This window comes from Chanos chanos, chromosome 8 (genome assembly GCF_902362185.1).
Source record: "Chanos chanos chromosome 8, fChaCha1.1, whole genome shotgun sequence".
In the NCBI taxonomy this organism is placed as follows: Eukaryota; Metazoa; Chordata; class Actinopteri; order Gonorynchiformes; family Chanidae; genus Chanos; species Chanos chanos.
In genome coordinates this window covers 28842522-28859540 of record NC_044502.1, presented here as the reverse complement: position 1 = coordinate 28859540, position 17019 = coordinate 28842522, and the positions used below count along the sequence as shown (strand labels likewise).

Here is a 17019-nt window from a genome sequence, read left to right as displayed (position 1 = left end):
ACTGCTGTCTTACACTCGTGTATACGTCTGAATTCATCTCTGTGTGTCTCAGCAGTCTAAAACACCAGACTCTTTGTCATGAGAAATTTTCCACACGAGTGCTAATGCCGCTTTTTCTCCTTCCGCTCACTCCCGGGGCACTAGCTTTAGCCCAAGACCCACATGAAGTGTCAGTGCCCAGCCAAATGCAGCTCATCCATCCATTTATTAGTGTGATAACTAGTCCTGAGAACACCTCCTTGTCCTGAAACAACCTGCATGACCGTGCACACCCGGCCTCAAGCCCTCCAGCCTGCCTGCAGCCATCTCGCCTGCCTGCTTCTGTATAAACCATGAGAAAGGAAATGCGTTAACTAATCCCTTTGTTTAATTCCTGAGCAAAACTCCAGAGGTCATGTAATACCTGTCTCTGTTCAATTTCATGAAGTGAAAAAATACAGAAGTCCCAAACGCCGCCTTTGTGAATTTATCACACTCGCTCCGTTTCTTGCTCTGGTTGATTTTGAACACTTGAGACCATTTTGATTGGCGGACACTAACCATGTGCGGCCTGCAAGGCCAGCCAAATGTCAGTTTCACGCAGTTTCAAGTTTGCCTGCATTTCCATTTTCCAACCACAATACATCCACCTAAAACAGTATTATATTCTATGAGAAAATTGTGACTCTGGATTTACCAGGCATTAGATTTTGACACATGAAAAGCAATAGAATAATGATGGATCTCTCCGTGGGTTGTGTCTTATGTGAAGATCTACTGAGAACATCAGGCCAAAAGATTTGTGTTTGTTCAGTGGGGTTCACTACCGAACCTGAGTTGAAGTACCTACGTTTTGTTTCTTTGCTTCATTCTGTGTCAAAGCCCCTTGTGGAACTATGCCTGCCATTGTTTTTAACAGCAGAGGTGGAACCCCTCTGGCAGCTGACAACAACTCTGTGAGGTTGGATAACAGAACTGGAGTTTGGCCCACCCACGACATGGATGCAAGTCTGGCCATGCGTTGTGCGACTGCCATCTTGTTCTCTATCTTGATGTTAAATATGCACCTGAAATTGCTCTTTTCTTCATATTTATTTGTACCTTTGTGTTTAAACAAGCCACTGCATCTGCACTGAAATTGTACAAAGGTATGAATAAAGACTGTTATGAATGAAGTAACGGGTCATTAATTGGTGTTTGTTGTTTGGTGTATTGACTTACTAAACTGAGGATCCTCGCAACAGCTTTCTGATGTTGTTTGCACATTCTGTGGGAAAAAAAAACTTTCATCAGGAGTGGACCAAGACTCTCGTTAATTTGGATCCTTTTTTCTAGCTGATGTAAATGTGTTGCTTGTTTCACATGTGTGTTTATTTTATTGTTACTGGTGTCTATTATTTTATTAGATGTATTTTGCTATTTGAATTTTGTAAACAATCATATGTTCAAGCTCTTTCCCACCTTATTCCAATCTTTTGTCTGAAAATGTATGTTCATGATTGTTTGCCAACTGCTCTTACAACAACAGTTGTAATCATCATCATCATCATCATAACTCCTGGAATAATAAAACAATTTTAAAACTGTTTTGATTTCCTGTAGAATTTTTTGATGTGTTAAATCCTTCTGCAAATTCTTGCTTAGCTCTGTACTAGACAACCTCTTCACTGAGCTAAAAAGCCGATTCAGGACCCCCAAAGAAAAGTTTGTTTTCCATTCTACCAAACCCTCAGCAATTTTCATTTCAAATATGAATTCCCTGAGACACTTTTCAACAAGTTGAAGAGTCGCTGAGTTCTGGCGTATTGCAGCTGCAAACAAAGCTGACAGTGAAGTGCATGGGAAAAGGCCGGCCGAGCTTTAGACTACGTGGAGCGAAAAGACCTTTCAGCTTGTCTTAACTGTACCGCCTCGTTTGTTTGACTATGAAGATTCCCGTGCCCACCGAATCCTTGGAACGAACATTTTAAGACCTCAAAGACATAAAGACATAAAGCTCGAGAAACAACGAAAAATTGTTTTTTCAAGTAATTGTCCATTTCATTTAGATACACCACTGCCTGGATTTTGTCTTTGAATAATGTGGTGTTATGGTTTTCATTACACAGCCCACTAGCTGCCTGATAATTCTGGTGAGTGACTTATAATTTGTTACAGGCGAAACGTATATTTTGATGTAATATATTTAATTGGCCTCTATTCTATAAATACGTGCGTCAGTAGAAATGTAATTTTTATCGGCATTGCCTTTTGCATACATACACATATCCCATGATTGAAATACATGGACACGGCATGTGCATGGGGAAACAACGTTACAAAGTGGCATTGCAAGGCACAGGGAAAAATGATACGTCACCGCTTTCACCAAAATTTAACAGAAAATCATCGGGGCATGACGTCTTCCCGCTAAGGGCACATATGGGCAAAAATGCCTCCCTCAGCTATTTAAGTAAATCTCTAACATAGTTCCTTTGACCTTGTTTAACCATAAACCATAAAAAAAATACTGGCTGTAAAAATTATATGAGACCATACCAGCTGCGTGACAACACAAAGGAAAGTGATCACATTCATCCAACACAGCTCACAACCTAAGAAAAAAAGACAGACACCCAGGGTGTGTTCAGCAGCAGCGGACTGCGGCGGCAGCTGCTCACTGAGGGATTGTTCAGACGTGCCGTGGAACCCTATGGGTATCCAAACACAGGGAATGCCTATGCTTTGAGCCTTCGTCCAATCACAAAATTAGCCGTTAACTTTAAAGTCTGAGTGATGTGAGGGAGCTTTGTTACTTCTTTCCCTCCAGTTTCATGAAAGCCAATCCGCTGGATTCTCCGTGATTTCGAGAAGCATTAATGGCCTCTTAGAATAGTACAGCGCTAGATTTCTTTACTGCTCTTCACTCGGAGGCCCATTATACTATATAGGCAGATATTACTGATTTAATGTGCCTACCTCACATATTGCTCCTTTTTTTAATAAATGCAGTTTAAAGTTCTCATTAATTTCAACTGACAGGTCTGGCGTGTCATAAAAGCGTAGGCTAGGACCAAATATTTACAGGAACACATTCATTCACATTTGAGAAGCAATTCAAAATCTTTAATAAAAGACAAAAAGAACAAAAAAACTCTTCCACAAAAGACTAACCCACTGGGAATAGTTTGCATGTACAACCACAAATGAAAGGAAATAATAATAATAATAATAATAAAAAAACAAACTGTACAATGTCCATTGTCTGGAGTCACTGCATTTTCCAAGCACCGCTTTTGAGTCTTTGGAGAAACCAAGTAGAGATGACTGGTCTTCAGCTCCTGCTTTTTGTATTTCACAGTATTAAAAGTGGAGCCATGTGAAACCCACGGTTAGAATCAGGAGAGAGCGGCAGCCTTTTTCCCTTACATTATTTGTAAAGGATGTCGTAGTGACCGGGTCGGTACAGGAGGAAAATGCGTGGTTCGCCGTCTTCCGGGAACACGTGGTGGTTGACAGTGCCTCCCTCCCCTCTGTCCATGTACTCCACTAGTATAGACACATCCAACGCCTGGGCTAGAGCTATAATGTGAATGTGGTCACTCTCTTTGGACATGGGCTCCACCTCCTGGTCAAGAGATGCGCAAGCAATCAGATTAATTCCTGTATCGGTTCTATGATGTCATATTAGCAAGAACTACATTAACACACCTCTCTCATTACATTGGCTCTCCTGAAACAGTTCAACAATGCTTTCATCTTGACTAAAATTTAAGATAGTTTATTCGTTTAAGCATTGAAATATGATATATTGATCACAGACCAATTAAAATCAGCTGCCACTTAGAGAGCATAGCCAAGGGTATTACTGGCAGAAGACGGGGTTATAGGGTGATTCTGGTGATAAGAGAGTGAAATGACAGAGCTGAGGATGGCTAATGGCGTGGGGTTGAGGATGACAGTATGGAGGATGTGACAGTCTTCCATCCCGTAAAGTACATATCTGGGATTTTCAGGTGAAAGTGGTACATTGCAAGAGTACGGAATCTGATGACTAAAGGGTGGTGTTTTTTTATTGTGGTGAGAAAATGTAAGAAAAAGATTTAGCAATGCCGATGCATGTTTAGATACTGGTAACTGATCAAAAAAGACTGCTACATCCTCTTGATACTAGTTCATGTTTTAATTGATTTGGATACTAATGAAACCACTTCTGATGAGACCATTAGCACAAATATAATGCAATCTTTGACGCCTTCTGAATTTGAAGATTGCAGACTACAATTCGCCGGATGAACCCTCTCACAGTTTTGACAGATGAAATGCTATTTGGGAAGGATGAGAATGAATTAAACACAGGTATTACTGAAATACAGTGCTTTTGAAGAAGAAGAAGAAGAAGAAGAAGAAGGTTATTTTGAATATGAAATCATGCCACTGGTCCATCAGATATGATGTCAAAAGCCCTATATCAGGATGCTCTGCACAGCACTCTTGTCACTCCATGCGTAATCTGTAACTGCCACACTCTGAGGCTGTATTTTCACTGCTGAATATTATTCTGATTAAAAATCCGTGATCAAAAAACATTCTCTAGATGTGTTTCATGCCATTTCAAATATCAGTATCAGACAGCATAAACCTGTAGGGCTGTTATGTGAAAATGAGGGAGAGGGGCGGAAAGGCACAAGACTGTCCTTAAGCGAGGCCTGGAGTGAAAAGTCCTTTACCTGTTGACAGAACTCTTTGACGGTGCGTCCACCCTCAATGAAATGCTGGAAGAAGGCCTCCTCTCGCTGGAGGAAGCCTGAGGTAAGCAGCCGCAGGTACACCACTAAATAGTCAGAGACGCTCTGGTCATTAAAGGAGCTGAGCAGGTCTCCCACTGGAGGCTGCTTCTCACACAACTCTATCAGGTCCATAAACTGGAAAGAGAAAGAGAGACAAAAATCAGGAGAATAAATGTAGGGTGAATTTATTTGATGAGAGCTGAAATGTGTGCATTTGAGCTTCTTTGAACTGTTCAAAAAACACTTCTCCAGCTACTGGGTAAGCTTAATGCTAAAATACTAACCCCATGCCATACGAGTTAAGACAAAACCCCATCATCACATGTTTAGAGATTAACTAAAGTAAATATGTTTCAGAAATGGCATCAAAAAAGCCAAACGCTTAGACTTACAGTGTTGTGAAAGTCCTCAATGGTGAACTCTGTGAAGCCCTGGCTCACAAGATCAAGTTTACTCTTGGCAGCAATGGCTTTGAACCTGCAATATTAATCACATTATAAACTGTGTAGACATGGTGCATCAGTGACCTCTCCATATTGCTACAGTTCATTTGTTTTGAGCAGCCTTCAGTTTTACGATATCACAAGAAAAAACCCATGAATCCTTTGGAAATCATCACTGATATATCAAAAGTTTTCGCAAATACTTTAATTTCATTACCAAAACAACAAACTTTACCATGACAAGATCTTCATTTGTTTAGATGTTCATTTGACCACAAAACAAATAAAAAGTACTACAAAAACAATGTACATTACTAGTCAGTCTCTTTATTACCTCTGCAGTTCTTTGCCATCACCCAGTAAAGATTCCAAGTGTGAGAAGCCAAAGGCTCTGTAGAAGCAGTTCCCATCAGGCCGTGTCTTCCGAATAGAGGTGTATTTTTTTTGCAAATCCTGTCAAACAGATGGTCAGTGCTTTAATTGTGAAACATAACTGAGCTATGACATCCCAACATTTTTGCTTTAATTCTACATTTGTCAGCTATGCCCTGAAATTAGATGGGTAACTTAATCAAACGTTTTGATGGAAACAGCGCTTACCTTTATTTTCAGTTGGTAAACAACATCATCCTGAGCATATTCTTCCTTCAGAGAGGAGAGTTCCTGAACATCTGAGACGAGAGGAGTGCTAGTAGCTATCTGCAGAAGTCGACAATTTAGTTTTAGAGAGACATTCATAGACATGGTCTTATTCACTGATCTTGTACACCTTTTCTTTTTACCTATTGATACATCTACTCCATTGTATAAATATAACTTAGGTACATAAAGTACCCTCAAATTACTGTGAATCTCTCACCAGGTTATTGGTGATGTGATATTGTGATACATATGTTTGTTGAACCAATATGAACCCTATGGAACTTGTATGAATGTGTAAAGGAATTATACTGTTTAATGATAAAATGATGTAAATGTCAGAATACTTCTGCATGGTTTTCAAGGATAATCCCAAAGATACTGACAGTTCAGAGTTTGTTGAGAGATAAACATCCTAAAATCCAGTACCTCTTGTTGAATCCTGTCTTGCTGAGCGATAATGGCCTCGTCATAAGCGAGGCAATTCAATCCTGTCAATAAACACACGCATATAAATGCATATTTCAGCGTGATATATTACCGAAATGCGACGCGTAAAGCTGGGGGGCAGTTTGCTGACAGTACTAACAAGTGAGGAACTATGCTGTCGTGTCAGTGAAAATTAAAACGGACTAACCAATTCATCCACTCAGTTGAACAGTTAGTGCCAAAGTTGTTCGAATGAATCCAGCGGAGTAGTAACGATATAATATATGGACTTTGGAACGTTATTCAACGTTTTCGGGTCATTGTGCAGCCTGCACTTGGTTCATAATTTATGAGACTAAAAGCTACTTTTCATAAAAAGTATCCCATTCTCGGCAAATAATAATTAGCTATATGTGTTAGGTTACCCAGTTAGCTCGTTGCACTGTGTGTGTTAGCGTTGGTTGGTGGCCGACCCAAAACATCAGCATTAAACGCCGCGAAATAGAAAGTTATCGGCGCTGTAGTTCTAATACAACGCCCGCCCATTTTAGCTAGGACTTTTAAGTTGGTTGCAAATCTCGGAGCTACATTTTTCTCGTAACAACAGCAAAACTAACGTCAGCTAACCTAACAAAGTTGTTTGACGATAAACTGATCTGTGCTACCTAGCATATGTGTGCTAAAGGCATTAGTCTGAGAGCAATCAAACCGTAGCTTGCTAACTAGTCACTTAGATTAGTTTCCCACCTCCTTAGTCTACTCTCCAGTGTATGACATAACTCATAAGTGATTGTATCGTGGCATCAAAAATATTATAATTTTACACCAACCATCAATTTCTTTCTGTAGCATCTCTTTTTGCGGTTCCTCCGCCATCTTGCCTCAGTCTTACACTTTTCTGATGCCAAAATTAAAACACTTCCGGGTTGACCCCTGGGCAGAGTCGTGACAATGGATTTTACCAGAATAGATCCTGGAGTTCCTGTGACAGCAGCAAGGATGTCTTTCCCCCCTGGCGAGAGTAGTGAATAAAACCGTTGCCACGATATTTAATAAATTTCATTCACATTTATAAGACAAACTTGCGACTTGAATCAGAATGATCAGACCAACCAGATGATCTTAGGGCCAGTACTCCCCATGTATGTCTTTAAAAGTACATTTCATAAATTTGAGTATTTTACTAGGTATTTAGAAAGTAAAAACTACATACCTCTATTACTTTGGGAAAAGCTTAATTGTTTAGTTTGTCAAAGGAGCATAATCCTTAACCCACAAAAATTCTACAGCGAGCACTAATGCAAAACTCGAGAGTTAATTTCATTCTTTTATCATCCAGAAAAAGGGAAATCTACATACACTACAGTGTTTATGAGAATGGAGGACAAAGAGTGCCAAAACAAACAAACAAATGAATACATCAAAATATCTAAACATATGAAAAAACAAAGGAACAAGTAATTTGGAAAGGCAACATGTGGGTAAAACTTCAGCTTTCCAAAAGTTGGATTTCCACACACGTACTTATTGGATTGGATTAATTGTCAGTAAATATAAATACACATTTTGTCAGTTTGGGAAAGATCTAAACTTGTCTGAATTAGTGCAAAGTCATTTAAATGTATTTAAAAAGTTTGTGATTACAATTAGTGCTCTTGGGCAACCAAAGACCGCGGGGAAAAAAGTGAACTAACATGCCACCTATCTCTTAGCCTAGGGCTATACGAGTGCATTCAGTTCACCTTATAACTTATTTTTTACTCTTTTGTTTTCAAGCTGATAAACTGTATTTATTATTGTGTAAGCGTTAATGGGGTACTGATCCCTATACTGTTGCTGCGCTTATTTTCAGGAAAACTGCACATTTAAACTACATGTTAAACCACACATACTGCATGGGCAGACAAACAAAAACATTTGTTGTTGCCAAATAATGTTGTACTACAATGAAATTACAGAACAAGTAGGTTTGTTATGAAGGTGTCATATATGCTCTACTGATGGAAAGCCATTCCCAAAGTTTTTGTATCATGTTCAAAGGGCAATTCTATCTGTAAACACCTCTCTGCTCTTAGGATGTTTCACATTCAAATTGTATCCATCAGCATTGTGGTTGTACTGGCTTTACAGTACCTGCGTTATATGTAGTTTCCTCTGATTTGCAAAAAAATCTAGGTGAGAATCCTCCACAGATATTTAAAAGAGATGGAACTACTACAGTTAACCATATTATCTGCACATATAATGACATATCCCCAAAACTCAATTACTGCATTAGAGCACAAAGTAGCACAAAGTAAAACGTTTAAATGTTTTATTGTGACTGTAACAAGCTCCACAGTGGGAGAAACAGTTATTCATAAATACAGGTCATGGTACAGCCATTCCCAAGACTGTTTAATTTGTAAAAGACTGGAGTGACAAGATTGAGGAAAGTAAACGGTGTCACCGTAGTGAGGTAAATGAATTGACCTGCGTACATCTGGAATTCAACATTTTCAAATGAGAACAGTAAGATATGAAGGTTATGGTCCCGGGTTGGACTACAGGGAACTGGTCTGAACGCTTCGAGTCCATGATTCCAACAATTAGTCAGCCTCAGCAGAGTCCTTGTTTTTGTAACTTTCCAAATTGGCCAGGATCCAGCCTGCCGGTCCCAGAATCGCGAAGGAGAACATCACCAACCCAACCGATGTCTCCTACGAGGAAAAAAGACGATTTAAAACCAGGGAAAGTACGGTTGCCATTGTGGTAGTTTTCACAACCACAATGTGTTGACATTGGGCTGTCAATGTGTCATTACCTGATTTATAATTCACTGTGAACTGATGCTGCAATACCGCAGCGAGCTAGCTAGCTAAGCCTTAGTGACCTTCCTTAGGCTAAGCTACTAATGAAGGTAAACTGCAAATGGGCAAGTATCCTTATTAGGACATTACATATCGGCTAACATATATTTACATATATTTACCTTGCTGTCTGGGCAAGACGACTAATACCTCAGTCAGTTTTAGCTACAGCTAATCTGAATAAACAGCATCTCTTTCGTTAAGGCCCAAGGATATCAACATGGCGGTCAGACAACACAGTTTGCCGAACACGAACCACTTATGTTGCAAATACTTACAAGAGGACCAATGACTTCTTTAGCAGGCCTAGTTGCAACGTTGGCTCGCTGAATTATGGTTGATCCGCGCGAAACAGCAGCGGAGCGGACGAGAGAAAGTCCTCGCAGGAACCCGGACATCTTGCTTTTCTCTGTGTTGAGTAATGATAGAAAGGATCGGTTAACTGAGGAAACGAAAGTACCTCTGGGAAACGTGACTCTAGGGCTCATGGGTAATAAGAGCTGCCATATGGGAGATGTAGTCGTTGACATAGTTGACGTTGTTTCAATTTTTAATCGAAGAGTCCCATTGCTCTTAATACATATGTAATTATCGATTTAGAAACAAAGGGCATTTTTTTTAAGGATGTGTATTGTTACAATGTATTCCCATAAGTATAACCCTATGTTAATTACACATTTTCATATGCAAAGAAACAGGTGCCAGTAATGTAATAACTGCAGGGTAATAGTGAGATTCAGTGTTAAAATGACCTCTTATAGTAAATATCATTGCTACCTTGATATGTAATGGCCATGATACCTAACCATGATCACATGTTGAATGATGATTTAATTCTTTACTGTGTCATTAATCCTGTCCCCACATCCTAGTTCAGGCCTTCTGTGTCATTGCGACTGCAGATTTGAACAGACTGGAGAAACCATGCTTAGATGCTCTAATATATTACTCTAATATATATTTTTACCCTCATTTCTTCTTTGTTTGTGAGTGTCATGATGGTATTAAAACAATGTACCCTGTAAACTCCAAAACGTAAACATTTTTAACGTCCAAAGGAGATCTGCACTCCTTTACACATGTGGGCTCAGAATAACTCAGGGTTTATTAGAACCCTAGACCGTTTTTGATAAAACACCCTGATTTTTCAGTCTATTGTATTTTTAGACCTAAAATCATTGTTCTCTCAAATAACTTAAAACATACTCAAAACTAGGCTAGACTAATTTACTGTCATTAAGTTAGATGTTACAGTGAGCCTCCAAATAAAACACTTTTAAAATAACCCCCTTTTAAAATAACCCCCCCCCCCCCCCCCCCCCCCCAAAAAAAAAAAAAAACACACTGAAGATCCACTGACTCCCAGCAGATGGCGTTGTCAGTTTTGTGTAATTTTGTTGGCACTGTTCTCATATGCCCTCATAGAGGCAGGCTGAAGCTGCATTTGCTAACATTGTCCCTGAGTCCCTTGATCTCAGGATATTCTCAGAATATGCACTAACAACTGGCCTTTTCAACTAACAAGCTATTTATATTCTGTAGGGTAATTTAACTCTGATAATGTTGAAGATAGATAATTAGTTACTCAAACTTGTATAACATTTGTTTTAAACAGTAGCAATACATAAAGTGCAAAATGTGCAGTAGTTAACTTTCTAGCTAAGTTCATTACTATAAGACTGATGCTCAATTTTAGCTTAACAATGTATATTTTATACCAGCTAACTTTAACCAAATTATGCTACTACTATTTAAATGAAGCACTCTGAACTGTTTCAGTTTCAGAGTCTACAAACCCTGCCCTGTCTGAAGCTAACTCTTGAGGACATTGGAGACAGTATCTAAGAATAGGATGTCTGGTACACTGCTCTTACAAATTCCATTCACCTTCTTTTTATTAGTAGTATGTACTTAAGACTGGTAGATGGATCCACTTGTGTTTTTTAGGCAAAACAGTTATACACATAGGAAATGTTAGCTGTGTATTCTGTGGTGTTGTAATAAATTCACCATTGTCAGTATATTTGTTCTTCAGTCACAACAAGTTTTACCAGCATAAGATCCTGTTTGCTTTCACTCTTGGGTGATAACTTCTTTTAAATAACAATGAGACGGGCCATTCAGAATATTCAGATGTGCCATTTAAGCAAATATGCACTGCAGCTAATATGGAACACAGGCACAAAGGTCATTGTCCGTCAGCTGGGACCAAAACTGGAGTATTACGTAAAACCAACAAGTTTTACCGGCATTAGATCCAGTTCACTTTTGCTTTTCTGTGATAACTTCTTTTAAATAACAATGTGGTAATTTTAAGTCAAAAACAGCACAATGAATGAAGTTAATGAATTTTCTGTTCTATAAAGAACCTGAAGATATGGAACACAAACCTCTGTATGTTTTATTGATGCAACAAATGCCACAATATAAAAAGACATTTTACTGAACAATATTATGCAACTACTGCAGTAACTTGTCACCTAAGAGATTAGCATATTGAGTATTCATAGAGGAGAAAATGTTAACTGGTAAATCCTTACCAATGAATTCATTAAAACAACATCTAGACAACATCACTGAAAGTTATTTTATACACTATAGCACCTTTAATCAAACATTTTTACAATTTATTAAACTCCTATACTCATCTGGTATAGGATAAATGTTAGCAATGCAAAACTAGTGTTGAAACTAAATACACAGGCTAATTGTTTAAAGTCAGTTATGACCAGTTTAAGGAAATTTGCCATGTCCATTGTTCAGTAGTTCCTCAGTCATAAGCCCACTAAAGCGACAACAGTATGGGTGATTCCCATGCTAGCTTCATTTTGATATTAAAATGGCTGGCCATGTATATTCAGAGGAGTCTAACTTCAAGCAGTCTCTTTCAGTGGGCTATTAACATGGTCCTTCATAGCCAGTTCTTCCTTTTTGGTTGAGCCTTTGGAATTTGTCCTGCTGATTCCTCTGAAAGAGAGACAAGATGTTACAAATCAGACAGAATGATTATTTTCTATAACCCTTTATTTTAACTGCACAGTTTTTTAATTCAGGCCTGATTGGAACGTTAGTAACGGTATCAGTGATGAATTATCATTCTGTTATCATAACCGCAAATATTTCCAGTGATGTTTAAAATTTAAAGCAACATTGTCACTTAAAATGGACTGTAATGTTTTTGTTACTTTTCAAAATTTTTCATTTTTTTCCTCTCCATTTGCCTTTCTTGTCCTTTATATGAATGTTACATAACTTATTCTATACACAAGTGCTACAAAAAATAACTATTTTATTTATATATATATATATATATATATATATATATATATATATATTTTTTTTTTTTTTTTTTTTTTTTCCAAAAAGCACGACTTGGTCAAAATGGTGTCATCCTTTCACACTAGCAATTGTTCCCAGGGGCAAGTCTTGGCTGCAGTGTGGGTGGGAAAGAAGAAACAGTTTCATTGACCTTTTGTACATTAAACTGGATTGTTAGCTAGCTAATGTGGCTGGCCAGCAAGCTCAGTCTTTTTTGAAACTGCTTGGGGGTGCTGCTATACCCCCTTCCCCTATTTTGGTGGCCATTACAGTTACTCCAGCTGAAAGATCAGAGAGTATGAATGAGAAAAAAAGGTGCTCCACTCACCTGTCCTCCACATCCTGGATTGTATCAGGTAAGGGTGCTGCCAGGGTCTCTGGGAGGAAGTAGGCAAAGAAGCCACTGAGTATGGGAGCACCCCCGTAGATGAGGCCTGGAAGCCATGACACTTCCTCCCCAAGCAGCAGTACCAGGGGAGCAACCATTGCTCCCAGTCGAGCCATCATGGATACCCAGCCCATACCATTCTGCCTGAAATGAATGGCCAGAAACACTGATATGAGTGTCGAAACTTTTATTCCTTACAGTGCTAGACGTCAAATGGGAACTGAGTATGAGATTGAAGTACTGCAATATAAAACATCAAATATTTAATATCTTTTGATCCAGCTACTCATGTCTTTTAACCATATTACTTGGGAAATCACATAGAGCACTAACAAAATGTAATTTAACTGATTCGAAAGACAGTTATGGAGACAGGGGAGATGAATGCCATGTAACATTGTTCGTCTCAGACACTGTCTTGGCCAGTTGGACCACGTCTGTGGGACCGGAAGGTTGTTAGGAGGAGAATTTGAGAAGTATTATTACCGAACAACGGTTGGATAAAGCTCGCCGGAGTAAAGGTAGCAGCAGTTGAAGGAGGCTGCAAGACAACCTTTTCCAATTACAGCTAGACTTGTGCGCAATGTCTGAAGACCTACACAAACGAGAAGAACACTCATGAGGAGCAAAGAACACTAAGCTCTTTGAAAACAGCACTCCTACACTTTTGATCCATTGCTATCTCCAGTAAAACCCATCCTCAAACCAACAGATAGAGATGGGATGAGCACAGAGTTGAGGTAACGAAAAGACCTGATCAAGATCTATTATTACTATCACATTTGAAAAGAGTGTTTTTGGAACGTTACATTAGCTTGCTTCATTTAATATGCACTACACTTGTTTTTAATGGCTAATCATTTAACTAACGAGATATTTAGTGAACAACTAGTATTTGGTACAGCTAATTCACACTTTCTTTGCTACTGCCTTCAGTAGCCTCACATTTGCTGAACCCAGAAGGATTGTGATAAAGACGGTGTACCGAACCCCCCTCGAGGTTTTCCTCACCATATGGCACCAGCAGGTTGATGAGAATGGTTACACCAGCCAGTATTAATGCTGCACACTGTGATGGCCTTCGCCCAATCAGACTCATGGAGATGGTTACAACAATTTTTGCTGGTATATCGACTGCACCGAAGATCACCTGGATCAAGTAAATATTCACCCCAAACTTCTGAAGGTCCATGGAAAGTCCATAGTAAGCGAAACTTGTGGAAAACCTAGAGGTAAGTGATAAAATAATGGAACATCTATTTACACAATGTCCAGTTATATGGATAGTTGATTTAAGGCTACTGTAATTCACAAAGTGTAGTTTTGACCACCTAACAATATGGTGCAGAATCTTCAAACCTTCGCCATATTGTTACATGAATTAACGTTACTCTTTGTGCTGCATATCCAAGGTGGTAGAGGGTGTAGAAGAAGCATCAGATGTCTCTGGAGTCTCTGAAATGTTGGAACTCACCAGACTGCACTGAGGCAAACAGTGATGGTTCTCATAGTCCGTGTGCGCAGGAGATCCACAACGGAGTATGTACCTTGTGAACAGGCCATCTCCTTCTTCATAGACTCCTGCAACATCTACACACACACAGACACACACACACACAAACACAAAAAACATGATGTGAGAATAAGATGTGACATGCACAAGTTAGTATGCACAGCTTTTGTTCTTTTGTATGTACAAGCACTTAAGGCCATGTGTAGGTTAGTATTCACAAAAAACATTTTGCTTTTTGCATATAAAACCAGTTGCAGTAAGTCCTGAAATTAATCAAATACACCATTTACTGCACATATAACATAACCAAAAGTTGTGATGGAGATAACTGGTATCAGTAAGGGCCTAAACTAAGGATTGGCTTGATTAACAGACTACATGTTCCGTGTTCCATATTCAGTGTTTGAATATTGATGTACCTCAACATCTATTTTGTCTCCCTCTGCTTGACGTCCATTGATCCGTGCCACAGTTCGGAGGTTTTTCACTGCTTGTTCAGACTTTTTGTTTAGAACAAGCCACCTCGCAGACTCCAAGAACCACCTGCACGAATTTAAGATCCTGAGATTCAACACCAGTTGGCTATCGCAAATGAGTACTTAAATGTGTAACATCTATGTACTTACCATGAGTAGAGAAAGGAAACATAGAATGGCAGTGAGACAGCGAGAGTAAGCCAGCGCCAGTCTCGGATAAAGTAGGCTATGGCTGCAAGGATCAGCTGGCCTGTTGTGTAACAGTAACCTGTCCCTGTGCCTACCACTGTCCGCACTCGCGTGGGAATCCATTCCACAACTTTGAAAGTTACAGAAGAAAGAACAGTAGAGTGGGTTAGATGGCAGTGAGGGAGATCTGGCAGCTCAATTACCTCACCACCATAGATCAACAGATTCTACACTATATATGATGTTACTGGCAGGCCATCTGTCAAAACATCCTCAGAGTTTCATATAGGTTTTTTCTTTACAAACTGCAAAAGCTTAAAAGAACTCAGCTGCTTCAAGTCAAACTGCCAAACATACTCAACCCTCTACAATACCCATCATTCCCCAGTTCTGCTTACTCACTTAGAGAGAAGGAGTTCAGGACCAAGCCAGAGAGGGCCATGCCACAGACAAAACGGAAAAGGCAGAAGAGGCTGAAGGTGTTGGAGAAGGCAGTACATGTCCCTCCAACAGCCATCATCAGGTTGGAGATCAGGAGCAAAAATCGTCGGCCGAACCTGAGACAAAGATAGATTCTCTTATGTGTGCACCAAACCTGGGTGGACTTTCAGATTAGAGCAAAAGGCAGCTGCTACACAACGGGGAAAGGGAGCTAGCACGTGGAAAAGTCTTATTCTAATGTATCATAAGTTTGAAAATGTTCCTTAAACGCCTCTTCAGATGAGTGCAAGGTTACCCAGGCACGTGCAATTAATTGAATATTTCTTTTACAGTTCATTGAATAAGTGGTTAGGGAAGAATCTCTCAAATATAGAGTGGTTTTATGGAGGAAACTCTACCTGTCAGACAATCCACCAAAGACTATGGCACCCACAAGAACGCCTCCCATGTATACAGTTTGGCTCATTTGTTTCAGCGAGCGTAAATCACACACCAAATCCCACTGAGGAGAGGTGAAAAAAAGAGAGATTCTTACTACAACATGTCTGTTGCTCCTTACAACATGCAGATCATACTCTTTGGCCTGTCCTCTTGTCAGTAATACAGAAGCTCTTGGTCATTTTTAACATATTTATCAAGGGTCACTGGTGAGGCACGGGTGCCATCTGATCAAAATGATCCCTTCAGAATTTTCCTTTTTCCTGCAGTAAGTGTCTCTGACGTTAATGTGGTCACTTAATATCGATATATTTCTATAGATTAACCTCTGTTTTAGTATACATTGTTAGAAATGTCTCCCAAAGGTAAGAATGGACAGGTTGTATTGATATGTTGTGTACAAGAAATCTCACAAACTAATACAGCGCAAGGACATCAGGGACGCATGATCAAAATGCTATTGTTGACTGCCTCCTACCTCAGTGATAATGGTTGAAGCCATCTCTGTTGTGTTATAATGCCACCCATCCTCACAGCCTTGCAACTCAATATCCAGCATAGTTTCATCCTCCTCCTCATCTGTTACGTTACTGTTGAGGAGGTACCACTGCGGCTGGGCGTAGCGTTGGCACTTGTTTGGCCTTCCCTGTCCATCCAAGGGCACAGTCACCAGCAGTCTGTCCCTCTCGTCCAGCGTGGGCAGGGAGAGGTTGGTAGGGGAGTTGCAGTGGTGAGGGGGTACTGCTGCCACAAAGTTTTGTAGCAGGTTATGACTGGCCATCATTAAGATGGGTATACAGAGAAGGCTGACATGTAACACTTGGAAACGTCCCATGCTGCCCACCTGCTCCAGCAAGTCCGCGAATGCCATGGCTCAAAGAGACCAAATTCCCTTCACAGACAGATCAACCTATGCTTTTCAAGATCAAAACTGGTGCTCAGCACAAGTTGTCAAACCTGTCCTGCTGATTTGCAGATGTAGATGGCCTTAATGTGGCTGTATGGGATGGGTATCTGTGAAATGAGAAGAAAAACTAAGCAATCTTGGTTTATTATTCTAATTCTGTTGTCCCATTTTTCAGAAGTGAAAACATGCATTTAACATTTAACAAGTCCTTTTGCATTTAACAAGAGTGACATCTTTCAAA

The 17019-nt window shown here is 39.6% G+C and overlaps 3 protein-coding genes across 3 annotated transcripts; all 3 read right to left on the bottom strand.

Annotated features, from left to right (window-relative positions):
- Positions 1 to 3238: 3238 nt before the first annotated feature.
- Positions 3239 to 7135, bottom strand: otub1a (OTU deubiquitinase, ubiquitin aldehyde binding 1a). Its single transcript, XM_030782307.1, has 7 exons — positions 7090 to 7135; positions 6260 to 6321; positions 5792 to 5890; positions 5526 to 5644; positions 5141 to 5225; positions 4689 to 4883; positions 3239 to 3586 (listed from the first exon to the last, which is right to left on the bottom strand). The coding sequence occupies exons 1-7, from the start codon at positions 7133 to 7135 to the stop codon at positions 3389 to 3391; spliced, it is 804 nt and encodes a 267-aa protein (XP_030638167.1). The 3' UTR covers positions 3239 to 3388.
- A 1421-nt stretch (positions 7136 to 8556) lies between these two features.
- On the bottom strand, positions 8557 to 9534 carry cox8a (cytochrome c oxidase subunit 8A). The gene is made up of 2 exons (XM_030782266.1): positions 9387 to 9534; positions 8557 to 8958 (listed from the first exon to the last, which is right to left on the bottom strand). The coding sequence occupies exons 1-2, from the start codon at positions 9504 to 9506 to the stop codon at positions 8848 to 8850; spliced, it is 231 nt and encodes a 76-aa protein (XP_030638126.1). The 5' UTR covers positions 9507 to 9534; the 3' UTR covers positions 8557 to 8847.
- Positions 9535 to 11484: 1950 nt separating this feature from the next.
- Positions 11485 to 16781, bottom strand: slc22a6l (solute carrier family 22 member 6, like). The gene is made up of 10 exons (XM_030782450.1): positions 16350 to 16781; positions 15832 to 15935; positions 15395 to 15549; positions 14954 to 15122; positions 14747 to 14870; positions 14289 to 14404; positions 13826 to 14040; positions 13301 to 13409; positions 12755 to 12958; positions 11485 to 12075 (listed from the first exon to the last, which is right to left on the bottom strand). Exons 1-10 carry the CDS (start codon positions 16740 to 16742, stop codon positions 11982 to 11984), a joined length of 1683 nt encoding a protein of 560 aa, XP_030638310.1. The 5' UTR covers positions 16743 to 16781; the 3' UTR covers positions 11485 to 11981.
- Positions 16782 to 17019: the final 238 nt, after the last annotated feature.